At 37.7% G+C, this 14,711-nt stretch overlaps 1 protein-coding gene and 1 long non-coding RNA gene across 2 annotated transcripts in view; one reads left to right on the top strand and one right to left on the bottom strand.

Moving 5' to 3' along the window:
* Positions 1-14,711, top strand: part of LOC109268921 (uncharacterized) — a 43,436-nt gene that overhangs the window by 8,749 nt on the left and 19,976 nt on the right. The window lies entirely within an intron of this gene.
* LOC109268920 (hyaluronidase 4) lies at positions 5,631-13,608 on the bottom strand. Its single transcript, XM_019452613.2, has 4 exons — positions 13,441-13,608; positions 11,790-12,741; positions 8,095-8,184; positions 5,631-6,159 (listed from the first exon to the last, which is right to left on the bottom strand). Exons 2-4 carry the CDS (start codon positions 12,708-12,710, stop codon positions 5,713-5,715), a joined length of 1,458 nt encoding a protein of 485 aa, XP_019308158.2. The 5' UTR covers positions 12,711-12,741; positions 13,441-13,608; the 3' UTR covers positions 5,631-5,712.

Genomic DNA, 14,711 nt, shown 5'->3' with positions numbered 1-14,711 from the left:
ACAATATGAAATTAATAAAAGGAACAATTGATCTTAGGGAAAGTAGAACAGAATAAAGTGTATAAGAAGAGCAACAATTAAAAAAATCTAATTGGGGCGCCTGGGTGGCTCAGTTTGTTGAGCGCCCGACTTCGGCTCAGGTCATGATCTTCCGGTTTGTGAGTTCAAGCCCCGCATTGGGCTCTGTGCTGACAGCTCAGAGCCTGGAGCCTGCTTCGGATTCTATGTTTCCCTCTCTCTCTGCCCCTCCCCCACTCACACTTTGTCTCTCTCTCTCCTTCAAAAATAAACATTAAAAAAAAAATTTTTTTTTAATCTAATTGACATTCTCAGAGAGATCCAGGAAGCTACCAAATACACAAACCAAAACAAGGCTGCTATGAAAAAGGAGCAATTTCATTACAGACACACAAAAAAAGAGTTCTTCGGAATTAAAAATTTGAGTGTCAAAATATGATGAAAATTAAACTAGTATTCTAGAAGAAAAGGTGAGTGAATCTATAATACAAAGAAAAAAGACAAAGACTTAGAATACACGAAAGGAAAACAACATTGAGTACAGATCTAGAACTAAGATCCATCTAATAGTAATTTCATAAGTGGATAGAAGAGTATGGAAGAAAGGAAGCCACTGAAAAATAATGAAAGAAAATTATCCTGAGCTGAAGGTGAGACTCTAAAAGAGAAAGCTAAAAATAAAGAATATATCCAATTTAAAATAAAGATAATGGGGTGCCTGGGTGGCTCAATCGGTTAAGCAGCCGACTTCGGCTCAGGTCATGATCTCACAGTCCGTGAGTTTGAGCCCCGCGTCAGGCTCTGTGCTGACAGCTTGGAGCCTGGAACCTGTTTCAGATTCTGTGTCTCCCTCTCTCTGAGTCTCCCCCGTTCATGCTCTGTCTCTCTCTGTCTCAATAAATGTTAAAAAAAATTTTTTTAAATAAAGATGATGACAAAAATTTATTAACACCCAGTATAATTATGACATGCTGCTTCTGATTGTGAGGTGAAACAATTAAGAAAGTGGGGGAAAAACAAGTGTCTGATCAAAAAATTGTGTCCAAATAAAAGATACTGTGATTTTTTAACAATTAATGGGAGGTAAGACATAACACTGCTCTAATCAGACAAAGGGTCATTGTTTAGGCAATTCAGTAGAGGGATGGTCACTTTCAGGGTTTCTAACAGTGACTACTAACCATCCTGGAAAACATATTTCATTTACTAATGTGATTTATAGAATTTATACGCTGTTTTGCTCACAGATGTATCCTTTATTAATGTCTCTTAGAGCATTATAGCACAGGAATAGAGTTTAAGTTTTGATCTTTTATAAGAAAAATAGATGGGGCACCTGGGTGGCTCAGTCGGTTGAGCGACCGACTTCGGCTCAGGTCATGATCTCATGGTTTGTGAGTTCAAGTCCCGTGTCGGGCTCTGTGCTGACAGCTCAGAGCCTGGAGCCTGCTTCTGATTCTGTGTCTCCCTCTCTCTCTGTCCCTCCCCTGCTCATGCTCTGTCTCTGTCTCAGAAATAAATAAATATAAAAAAAAATTAAGACCTAAATGTGAGACAAGAACCCATCAAAATCCTATAGTAGAAAATGGGCAGCAATATCTTCAACCTAGGCTGCAGCAACTTCTTATTTGACATGTCTCTAGAGCCAAGGGAAATAAAAAGAAAAATGAGCTATTGGAATCTCATCATGATAAAGAGCCTCCGCACAGCAAAGGAAACAACAAAACTAAAAGGCAACCGATGGAATGGAAAAAGATATTTGCAAATGACATATCAGATGAAGAATTTACCAAACTCAACACCCCAAAAAACAAATAATCCAGTGAAGAAATGGGCAGAAGATATGAACAGACACTTTTCCAAAGAAGACATCCAGATGACTAACAGGCACATGAAAAGATGCTCAACATCACTCATCATCAGGGAAATACAAATCAAAAACCACAATGAGATACCACCTCACACCCATCAGAATGGCTAAAATTAACAGCTCAGGAAACAACAGATGTTGGCAAGGATGCAGAAAAGGGAGAACCCTCTTCTCAGCGTTTGTGGGAATACAAACACTGATACTCTGTGCAGATACTCTGGAAAACAGTATGGAGGTGATCAAAAAATTAAAAATAGAACTACCTTACAACCCAGCAATTGCATTACTAGGAATTTATCCCAAGGATACAAAAGTGCTGATTCAAGGGGCACAGGCACCCCAATGTTTATAGCGGTACTATCAACAATAGCCAAATTATGGAAAGGGCCCAATGTCCATCGACCGATGAATGGATAAAGAAGATAAGGTATACACACACACACACACACACACACATATACACACACACACACACACACACGCAATGGAATACCACTCGGTGATAAAAAAAGAATGAAATGCTGTCATTTGCAACAACGTGGATAGAAATAGAGGGTATTATGCTAAGTGAAATAAGTCAGTCAGAGACATTTGATTTCACTCATATTTGGAATTTGAGAAACTCAACAGATGAGCATAGGAGAAGGGAAGGAAAAATAAGATAAAAACAGAGAGGGAAGCAAACCAAAAGAAACTCTTTTTAAATTATTTTTTTTAATTTAAATCCAAGTTAGTTAACGTATAGTGTAATCATGATTTCAAGAATAGAATCTAGTGATTCACCACTTACATATAACACCCAGTGCTCATCCCAACAAGTGCCCTCCTTAATGCCCCTCACCCATTTAGCCCATTCCCCCCTACCCAACACCCTGGCAGCGACCCTCAGTTTGTTCTCTGTATTTAAGCATAACAGACTCTTTCTTAAATATGGAGAACAAACTGAAGGCTTCTGGAGGGGAAGTGGGGTGGGGGGATGGGTTAAATGGGTGATGGGCATTTACTAGGGCACTTTTCAGGAAGAGCACAGGGTGTCTTATGTAATAGATGAATCATTGGGTTCTACTCCTGAAGCCAAGACAACACTGTATGTCAACTAACTTGAATTTAAATTTAAAAAAAAGAAGAAGAAGAAAAATAGAGGTGTGCCTATTTGTCTTTGGATCAGACATGATTGATGACTTCCCATTTTTATGAGACAGTTGACAAAGTGTTATAGTCTGGAAAACCCAAATTATGCAAGCCAAAATAAATTACAACAAAATTAAATGTTTTTCCTAATCTGTTTTAACTTGTGCAGATTTTTTTTTTTTTTTTTTACAAAATAAAGTTTTGAAGAATCGGCTATTAGAAATGTGGTAGTTTCTTGAGTTTTAGTTTCTTTTGCTATTAAATTTAAGTGACATAAAGTGTAATGTTTTTTATTAAGAATAAAATGATTATCTGTGGGTTCTAGGATTGGGATGTTTCCTATTTTCTTCCAGGTATTTTCTATATGTTTTCCCTTTTTATCTCATCTACCTTAATTCTTCTTCTTATGCCCTAATTATTTTGGAGGCACTGCAAATTTAAACAATAGAGACCAGTGATGTGTGTCCTATACTTGATGCAGTCACTGGTTAGTGGGTAAAATTGGCTATACCTCTCGTTCTCTCCGTATCTTATTTTCTTCATTTTCAAATGGTGATATTTATTAATGTATGCCTTTTCCTTCTTTAATGGAATTCATTGCCTATCAAAACCCTGATATCATAAAGATGAAAAACTTATCACTAAAGGATAAGAGCCATCCCTTTTCCTTATCAGGGCTTAGTGCCACCTTGAATAGTTGTAAAAATCATTTCTTGTTCAGGCACAAGAATTCAATTACTGTAATGTCAGCCTTGGTGCAGCAGGATACCAACAAAATAGAGGAATTTAGCAAATAGCCCTAAATTTAACTTACTCTATTTCACTGCCTCTTTAACTTTTACTTCTCCTGAAAGTGAATGAATGAATAAATGCACAAACAAGTGAAGTCTGAATCTGAGTGTGATCTATCCATCCACACTCTTTATGTACACCAAGATGAAGTGCATGTGAAAGTGCAATATTTGGAGAGCGTCAGACAGAAAAATATTTTCTCTAAGCTAAGGGAAATAGTACTTGGGATACTATAACCCATTTTGTTTATGAAAGAAATTGGTCTGGATTGTAACGAGGTCAGCCCAAGTAACCACGTAGATTTTTCTTTTTTCAAAAAAAATTTTTGAACATTTATTTGTTTTGAGAGAGAGTGAGTGAGCACAAGCAGGGGAGGGGCAGAGAGAGAGGGAGAGAACGAATCTGCACTGTGAGCATAGAGCCCGACGTGGGACTTGATCTCAAGAACTGTGAGATCATGACCTGAGCCTAAGCCAAGAGCTGGACACTTAGCCAACTGAACCACCCAGACACCCCGACCCCATGAATTTTTCAAATGACTTACCATGCATTGAGAACTGAAGGGAAATGAATTGCTTAGATACAGTATACTTTACTAAACCAACAAATATCAAATCAAAGAATTTCCTATATGAATTCCATTTTATGGGAATCTAACAGGGCTTACCTTCCGATAAGGATGATTGCCAAATCAATTACTAAGAGCCCTAGTGATATTTCTCATAAAATTGAACCCTACAGCATTCAGTATAGATTCCCTTTTGCCCTATGACTTAGTATCCTGGGTTCACTTGAATTTTTTAGAAATTCCCAATCCATGAAACACAAAAGCTAGAACATAGTGGTTGCTTCTTTAGCTCCCATGTTATTGTCTGTTCCATATCCCATATGACCTTACTACAAATTTTCCAATTTGTTATACATTATTGGAGTTCTCAATAACATTGTAGCAATATCGATCTAATCCTAATAGATACTCTTATTTCTATCCAATTTAAGTGTGTATTTATTTTTTTTAATGTAGATATTATATCTTATTTGACTGGCTTTCCTCCAGAAGTTTCTCATTAATTATTAATAAAAAAAAAAAAAGGAAGTACCTTCGCTCAGACTCTTAGTTCAAATAAACTTAATGACCTGTCTCTCCATTCCGTTTGCTTTTCTTCCTGCACCAGTCACACTGGCCTTCCTGATGTCCTGAAACACTCCAGATCTGCTCCCATTTACAGGTTTTGTTGTTGTTGTTGTTGTTTTGTTGTTGTTGTTGTTGTTGTTTTAATGTTTATTTATTTTTGAGAGAAGAGAGAGCACTCGAGCAGGGAAGGGGCAGGGAGAGAGAGAGAGACAAAGGATCCCAAGGGGGCTCTGTGTTGACAACAGAGAGCCCAACAGGGCGTGAGATCTTGACCTGAACCAAAGTCAGACGCTTAACTGACTGAGCCACCAAAGTGCCTTGAAAGGTTTTTGTCTTTACTCTTTCCTATTCCGCATTCCAAGGTCGCTCTTCTCAGATGTATTTGCCAACTCCTTCTTCTGCCTTCAGGCCATCTCATCAAGGGGCTTATTTGTCTACTCTATATATAATTTTCCATGCTCCCTGACACCCCCTAATCCATTCACCCTGCTTTACTCTTTTCCATAGCACTTATCACCATTTGATATATACGTATTTATTTATTGTTCAATTTCTTACAAGAATCTAAGCTCCCCAAGGTCAGGGACTTTTGTTGTTCACTTCCTTATCACATGTGCCCAGCATGAACTAAGCACCCAATAAACAATCACTCTATCCAGGAATGGAACCAATGATCACTTAAAAAATATATATATTTTTTTTTACTTTAAAGCCAATAAATATTTAGAAGTAGATTAAAGGGGAAAAAAGCAGCATTTTCTACTCTTCAGTATTTCAAGGAAAAATTGGCATTGCAATAGGGGGTAACAAAATTCAACAGAATGATAAATAAGGTCATGCTGAGAAACACTGAAAATTTAAAGTTAGTCATAGGAGCCTTATTCTTCTCTCTCAAGAGATCTGAAGAGTGTTGCCGGCAGGATTCCCCATGCCAGCCGTAATAACAGTGACACACAAACCCGTTCTTCATGACCTTTACTGTCTTCAGTTTATCGGCTGGAGAAATGACGAATCTGAAACTCTTATTTAGGATGTATTTCTTAGCGCTGCTTTCAGGCATATGCAGATAGGCGGAGGACTCAGGTGCTTTTCGGACACACCTTCCATTATTGTTACATAGGCTTTGACTGCAGAATTTGGCTGCAGATGTCACATTAACTGCATAATGGCCCAATGGCCCTTGGATAGACTTTTGCACGGTTAAGCAGGCCTTCTGTAATAAAACAGAGATGCATTTAGATCACTCTTGAAATGTGGTTCTTTTATACAGGTGGTATTAATACTTGGAGTTTTGTATTTGGTAAGGCTGAGGAGGAAGATCATCAGCATTAATATGGTATGGTTATTTTAAATTTAACTTTAATTGTGAAATATCTTCAACACTGATACTTAATATGCAGAAACATTGTAGGTCAGACTTTGCTAAGACTGCGTATAGCTATACCCTCGCTGGAAGAATTCACCCCATCTCCTTGCTTTAAATAGAACTCCAGATGTGTATCTCCCAGGCTTTATCCCTGAACCAATTGCATAGCCACCTACTGATGTGACGTCTCCACCTGCATGTCTCATAAGCATCTCAAACTTAACACATTCCAATCTGATCTCCTGATCCTCTTCCCAGACTGCAACTCTGGCGGCCTTCCCCATCTGAGCATATCCCAGCCTCCGCTTTCCAATGCCTGAGGAGCAGAGCCCTGGGGGTGCAAGTTGCGTGCAAGGCGGGAGGGTGTCTCTAACCAAACGCCAGCGACCCCTCATGCAAGAAAGAGCCAGTACCTATGTGGCAGTTGTTTGGGAAGAACTTCAAAAGACAAAAATCATCATAAATGCCCCAAATCAATAAAAATTACATTGCCCACTTTGTCTCCTTTCCGACCCAGTCTCCCACACCCATCTTTAAAGCAAATGAGCAAAGAACTTGCCCCATACTTCTCTTCCCCATACCTAAGACCTAAGCTTGCGGTGTGGGGAGGAGGTGCAGGAAATGTTTACCCACATAATAATAGCAAACGTACTTGGCACGTACTGTGTGAGACATATACTATTATTTCCCCCATTTTACAGATAAAGAAATTGTAAAGTCGATGACTTGCTCAAGGTCACATGGCTAGTAAGTGACAAAACATGAGCCCTGGACCCCAAACGACCCAACTTCACGTCTCCTGCTCTTAACAGCCCCATCGTCCTAACTCATTCCGTGCCAAATGATGTTTGGCTGTTTTTGTATGTTGGAGACTGGATGTTTTAATAACCAAAAATGAGACTATCTGTTAATACCTGGAAGTGAGGAAAAGCTGTGGTTCAGAGTTTTCACTTAGGCAATGTAACAGGCGACCAATAGACCATGCGAAAAGTCGGTTGTGAAAAATAATAGTTATTTTGTGTATGCATTACTAACAAGAGCAGATTGTTAATATAATACATATATTTTTCCTCCCATGAGCATTTCTATCATGGAGAAAATGGCAATAAAATACCATTTTTAGAAAAATCTATCCTCTTTAGTATGGATGAAAAATACTTATTTTTTAAATTTATTATTTATATCTTTCTCACATATAGATTGTATCATTGCATCTACTGATCCCTGCAGAGTAGGCTTTATTTCAGTATCTTTTTTTTTTAATGTTTATTTATTTTTGAGAGAGAGAGAGAGACAGAGTGTGAGCAGGGGAGGAGCAGACAGACAGGGAGACACAGAATCCAAAGCAGGCTCCAGGCTCTGAGCTGTCAGCACAGAGCCCCATGTGGGGATCGAATCCACCAGCCGTGAGATCATGACCTGAGCTGAAGTCGGACGCCCAACCGACTGAGCCACCCAGGTGCCCCTCTTTTTTTTTTTTTTTTAAGATGGAGAAACTGAGACTCAGAGAGGTGAATTAACTTGCCTAAGAGTATACTTCTAGAATGTAAAAATAGAATTCTCCTTTAGGGCTGTCTGATTCAAAAACGTGTGCTCTTTCCACACTACTACTTACCACGGTGGCTGCTATAGAGTAGGTGTTCAAACAGTGTTCGTCCCCATACTCTTTGAACTTCATTAGAGTCATCTGAGCAAATAACCATTCGGCTCTAATGTGAAAAATGGAAGCAAAAACAGTATCTAGAAAATGTTCAAGATGCTGACGGAGAGATCACTGCTTACCTTTGAATCAGAGTATTCGTATCCTCCCCACAGTATTATTCCTGCCGCTCCCAATGCGGCACTCTCGCCAATTGTATGTACTAAATCTTCCTAAAAAAGAGACGTATCACAAGTAGTTTCTGCCAAACTTAGTCATTGACATTTCAGTGATAAGACTTAACCCATCAATTGTGGTAAAAAACACATCGATAATGTGATCCTTGTTTCTGAAACAAAGCACTGTAGAGAATTATTAGAAAAGGCGATTCTGCCTTGGTGACTTTCTTTTATTTGATAAATATTTATGATGTTCCAGACAATATACTAGACACTGAGAATGTAAAAATGGAATGGATTCTAGTTCCTGTCCTCAAGGAAGCACTTTAGTGTGATGGTTGAGACAGACATAAAGACAACTAATTATAATTTGCTGGAACTCTCAACTCTGATGTTATACTACCTCTAACCACTAAACAATAATAATTTTAAAAAAAAGAACAAAGTTTGCTGTGATAAAAAAAATCAAGTCAGTATAGTATAACAAATTAAGTTCTATATTGGCCTATTAGACATATAGATTAGAGGTACTGCTCAATGCTACATAGAAGAGTCTGGAAAATCTTTCTTCAGGAGGTGAGTTTTCAGATATGTCTTTTGAAATGAGTACAAATTCATAAGATAGATTAGAGAGAGCAGAATTTGGTGTACAGTAGAAGAATAAGGGCAGAGGTTCACATGTAGAAAAGAAACATAGTCCACCCAGAGAACTGCTATAACTCCTATGGTAAAGCACAGGGGACTGGGGAAGAAGGGAAGGCATCTGAATCTTTGTATATAAATAGGATCTAAATACAAAGTCTTTTAGGCTATTTTAAATTATTAGGACTTGACTACAAAAAAAGTTTTAGTACTGGAAAGCCACCAATTTGCAACTTTGATAGATTCTTTTGGCTGTCACATAACACATGTATTGGAAGGGGAAGCCAAGAAGATAGCAAGGGGCATCCATTAGGAGATGATGGACACTGCTCAATGAGAAATGATGAGGGTCTCAACAAAGGCCATGTCGGTCCTTGCAAAGCAGAGGGGCAGACTGAAGAGGGATTTGGATGGATACCTATTAGATAATGAAAAGAGAAAGGAGCTTGACTCTCAAGCTGGGTGACTAAGTAGATTATAATTCACCAAGGCAAGAAACAGAGGAGGTTATGTTCATGTTTATAGACCAAGAGCAAAGGAACAGGGAATAAAGGAGGATGAAACAGAGAGATGATAGATGAAGGAACCTGCATTCTTCCCTTCCCTCCGAGGTGTGGAGAGCCAGAGATCCAGTGCAAAGACACAGTATTCAAAAACAAGGTTGAGAAGATGACCACGCCACAGCAAAACTTCCCTGCATTACGGAAAACCTCCAGTAACACTAGTGCTTGTGGTCTGCAATTTATCTAGGTAATACCAATAGAAAGGAAATCATCCTTCTATTATAATGCACTCTTATACTAATATCACATTCTTTAAATATAAATCAAGTCGCTCACTTAAATTGAGACACCTCTGAAAGAATATATCAAGCAAAGCTGATATTTTAAATTATTTCATTGAAAAGTTATGTTATATAGACAATAGGTAAGAAAGACCCATCTCATTTTTTGATATGTGAAGGCAACAGGATAGGATTAAAATGCTTCAATATAGGGGGACCTGTGTGGCTCAGTCGGTTGAGTGTCCAACTCTTGATTGTGGCTCAGATCACAATCCCAGGGTGGTGGGATAGAGCCCTGCTTAAGATTCTCTCTCTCTCCCCATCTGCCCCCGCTCTATAGCTTTTGATGAGTCGAGTATGTGGTCTATTGATTTCCAAAGTAGAGCTCAGAGATGATACGTAGCCCATAATTTATGGCAGATGTCTAGTAGTACAAAAATGGGACAGTTATGAAAAAGACTTTTATTAAAATGTGGTTCATCTCATTCTCTCATTTTCTATCAAGAGAAACTACCTCACTGTATGGACTATTATCAGTTTCTACTATTATTATTATTAATAACATATCATGTCTGACACATTGTAGTCACTCAATAAATAATTTTGGAATGAATAAATGTAACCTAGTCTTTTCCCAAAAGGATTTGAGAAAGTGACATGATTCGAAAGATCTGTTACTTGAGGAATATCTTATCAAGAAGACTGCTAGGTATGACTGATGTCTTCAAATACCTGAAGAACTGACTTTTCAAAGAAGGATTTGATTTATTCTAGGTTACACCAGAAGGTAGAATTAGACTTAATGATGTGAATTATCCAGGGGCAGAGTAGACTCAACATACTCAAGAACTTTCTGGGAATTAACATCGTCCCAAAACGGCAATTTTTCTTCTGGAATAGGGAGAGCCCATCAAAAAGTGTTGAAGCAGAGGCCAGATAAGAAAGAATCCATGTTTGGGTCAGAGGTGGATTAGATAACTCTGAAATCTTCCAACTTTTTGTCAAGACGCTAATACTCTTTTCCTCCTAAACATATTGAATAAACAACCCATTACTGAGTAATCCTCAACGATGTAAATGTCAAGTCTAATCAATAGCGTTTGGGTCAATAGATTTTATTCTAAAATATTTGAGGAATAATTGATACTGCTTTTAAATGCCCTCATCTCAAACATAAGTGGTCTAATAAGATGAGCTGTGTATTGTCTATCCAATGGCCCTGTGTCTGTATTGGGCACTGGAATCACAGAAATGTGAGCCACAGGTATGGCTGGAGATTTAAGGGTTTTCTTATCTAGTCATCTACCCAGTGATTGAATCCCTACAATAATGTCCTATCTAAATGACAATCTAGCTAAAGCTTGAACACTTCCAAGTGTCTGCAAACTCATTATCTTCCAAACAAGCTCATTCCCACCTCTTTGTTCTTCCTACTTTGTGTTATTTCTAAGGCAATGTCTGTTTGCATAAACCACTTTTAATGCCTTGATATTAGCCACTAGATCACATTGTAGACTCTTAAATATAAAATTAATAGAATCTATGTTATTTTCAGTGAACTTAATTAAAACATAAAAATGAAATATAACAAAAACTATAATTGATTAATACTTTACCCACGCTTTATTCTATACCTTTTAGATTTGCAAAATTGGTGCTACTCTTATATATTAAAAAGCTGATTCTGAAATTGCTCCACGGTTAAAATTAATCTGTTACATCATTTAACTCAAGCTTGACAACTATTCTACAGGAAAACCCTGAAAATGCTAAGCTGATAAGAGTCATCATCCAAAAAACTAGGTAAACATCATGGGGCACCTGGGTAGCTCAGTTGGTTAAGTGTCAGACTTCAGCTCAGATCATGATCTCACAGTTAGTGAGCCTGTGCCCCACATCGGCTCTCTGCTATCAGCATAGAGCCTGCTTTGGATCCTCTCTCTGCCCCCTGCCTCCCTCTCCCTGCCCCCTGCCTCCCTCAAAAATAAATAAACATTTGAAAATACATACATACATACATACATACACACATAAAAACTAAGTAAACATCTAATTGTCAGTGATATTGTTTCAGAACTGGATTGACATTTAAAGAAATATGTACCTTTAATAATAAAATAGTGTTCTGTTATTAAGGGAAAATAATTACCCTAAAACATTTTTTTTCACAGATTTTGTATACTCATTGTACCAAATTTCCATTTTTTAGGTGAGTGACTATACTTTTTCTTACCTGTGACAAAGCTTCAAGACTATGCAAATAAAATGGTCTGGAAAAAATAAAAACTGGCAAAATATAGTCATGTCTAGCCATCTCAGCGATCCTTATGGCTTCCCTAACTCGATAATGAACAAATTTCAAAGCATTTAAACTTGACTTCAATATTTTATCCAAATATATTGACGTATAAAGTGCTGTACTTTTTTCCCATAGCCACTGGAGTTGGTCATTGCGGGAAATTTCATCATTTGGGCATTTACCTGTGTAGATCTGTGGGTTTGTCCTATAATCATAATTGTAGCAGTCTGGGTAGAGATAAAAGCCCCATAAACACTTTGGTCTCATTTCTAAAGCCAATGTGAGAGTGGTGTTCATAAAACTCCTTCCAGCACTTTCGAATTCCTGTTGGGCAATTGTTTTCACTTTCATTTCTGACCAATCAGGATGGCGGTTTCTAGTGAAGGCTAAGGAGTGGTTTTTATATATTATTCTCTTGCCCCAATTTCTATCCCATTGGGGTTTCCAGCTTTCCCAGTCAATGACAACAAGACCTTCCGATCTCCACCAAGAGACAACTTTTGCAATGTCATCAGCTGTCTTCCTGAGGTGTTTAGAAAGACTCATATTCTGTGGTATCCCTCCATTAAAGGGTTTTCCATCTTGAGAGAAATAAGGATAATACCCTAATTCATTTGGATAAAATATGGCAATTGTTGATCCCCTCTGAGTCTCTACAGGATTTGCTATAATATTAAATAATGGGAGATTCAAATCCACGTTGAAGAAATGTTGACACTGCATCGTTGGGGCAGCCCAGAACATGTTGAAAGGTTGGTTCTTGATCACTGGGGGCAGTACTGGTTTGAGGACTGAATGAGTGAACTTGATCAAGGGCAACAACACTCCCGACCATGCCATCCACAGGTTATACATGGCTTGTAGCTTTCACCATTACAGCAGTCTCCTTAAAAACAAGAAGAGGAAAAAAATCAGACACAATGGAGTCAAATGTCCCTTTAGTTTTACACTACACAGGGAGTAGCAAATGAAGTAAACTCACAATGGTGTTCAAGCTGTTCTTTAAATGGTAGAACAATTTCTTTTTAAGACTTATAATGTCTATTGCTCTCTAGGATTAATTTATAGTTTCATTTGAACCAAGGGAAGAAAAATGAGGCTTTTTAAAAAAAAAAAACACTGAAAACATGAAAACAAAATCCAGTGAATAAAAACTAAAGTAAAAGTTTTCACACATATTCTCAGCTATGCCAACTCTACATGCTAGATGTTCTGGCTTTAATTTCCTATTATTCTGACTACATTGATCTACACCATCCTGTACAGACATAACTTTGGTTGTAAGGGGAGCCAGGAATGGATTGCCCTATCTCCTTATTGATTACTGGCAAAGTGAGCAAGGACATGCCCTGTTGAAAATTAACAAATGTTGATATTTTAACAAATATTAACTAGAATAAAAGAAATAACAAATGGTACCAGCAGTAAGCAATACCTTGCTTGCTATTGGAAATGCACTGGCCTCAAAGATGTGTTTGTCCGTTTGTTTATCCATTGGTTTTGCTTCATTTTGTCTATTTGTAAAAGATAGCAATCACCTTTGGAATTAGCATAGGCTAAAATAGAAAACATACATGGCATTTACCTGCTGTTGATAATGGATTTGGTGCTATCTTCTCTCAGGTATATAAAGAAGCCTAAAAACCTATTAGTTCTTTAACTTCATGGTTTTCTCTTGAAGAAATTGGGCTGTGTTTTCACCAGTTAAATCTCAAATGAAACCTGGCTCTCTAAACCCCTTCTAAATAGTCAGTTGACCAAAAACTGCCAAAGAATCTTCCCAGAATACAAGGACTGCCTAATAAATGATGCATTCCAGCCAATGAGATCTCATTCTGCAAGCAGCAGAGTTGGAAGTTATATATCCAAATTATTTTATCATGTACATATTTTTTATATAAAGGAATCACAAATTTTTCTCTGATGTAATTAAACTCAGTATCTTTTTGAGAGTCATATGTTACTTCTTGTGTAGTTCTTGCTCTCTTTAATATATTAAACACAAGAAATGTTACCAACCAAAATCATGTGTTAACTCATAAAATCGCACCCTAAGATTGTAAAGACTTTGGCATTATCTTGGTCCCTAGTATGCATTTTATAATGAACTTCTACTACAGTAACAAAATTGTGCATTATTAAACAGTGTGAATTTTTGAATATAATTAATTGTTTCTTCATAATGCTTACTGAGATTTTATTCCATTTTCTAGCCATTTTTATCATTCAGAATATAAATCTGACCTAAATTTATTTATTTATTTATTTATTTATTTATTTATTTATTTATTTATTTATACATACATACATACATACATACATACACATTCATACACACACTTTGGCTTTTGTTCATTGAATTTGTAGTGCGCTGACAACACAGACTCCATCTTTGGCCCGCCATCTTGTTCATGCCTATGCAATGACCTCCCTTGGGGCTACGTGTTCCAGGCCCCATGGATGCTAATGTAAGCCCTGACTGGAATGTGGGAAGACTTGCTCTGATCTCCCCTTAAATGGTGCACAGAAGGCTCCTCGTTAGAGAATCAGTAGAAAGCCTATCATGCACAGGTGGTGCCGCTTTAGATAACTACCTTTTGATCTCACCACCATGCCCCTCACTCTATAAAAGCCGTGGGTTAAGGTCTGGACTAGGTGGAGGATAGCTCGGATCCGAGGCTGCTCGGATCATTTTATGATCTAGGGGATTTTCTTGATTACAGATTTTAAGTGACAAAGGACATGACGGACAAGTTGGCCAGGTTCAGGGAGTGATGTGAATTTGGCTCTATGTGAAGGTACAGAGAGAAAAGTACAAGTGATAAAAATAACCTGGGAGTGGGGTTTTATGCATCA

The sequence above is a fragment of the Panthera pardus genome, unplaced genomic scaffold (assembly GCF_024362965.1).
Source record: "Panthera pardus isolate Hobbes unplaced genomic scaffold, ASM2436296v1 HiC_scaffold_8, whole genome shotgun sequence".
Lineage (NCBI taxonomy): Eukaryota > Metazoa > Chordata > Mammalia > Carnivora > Felidae > Panthera > Panthera pardus.
This window is presented reverse-complemented; position numbering and strand designations above follow the sequence as displayed.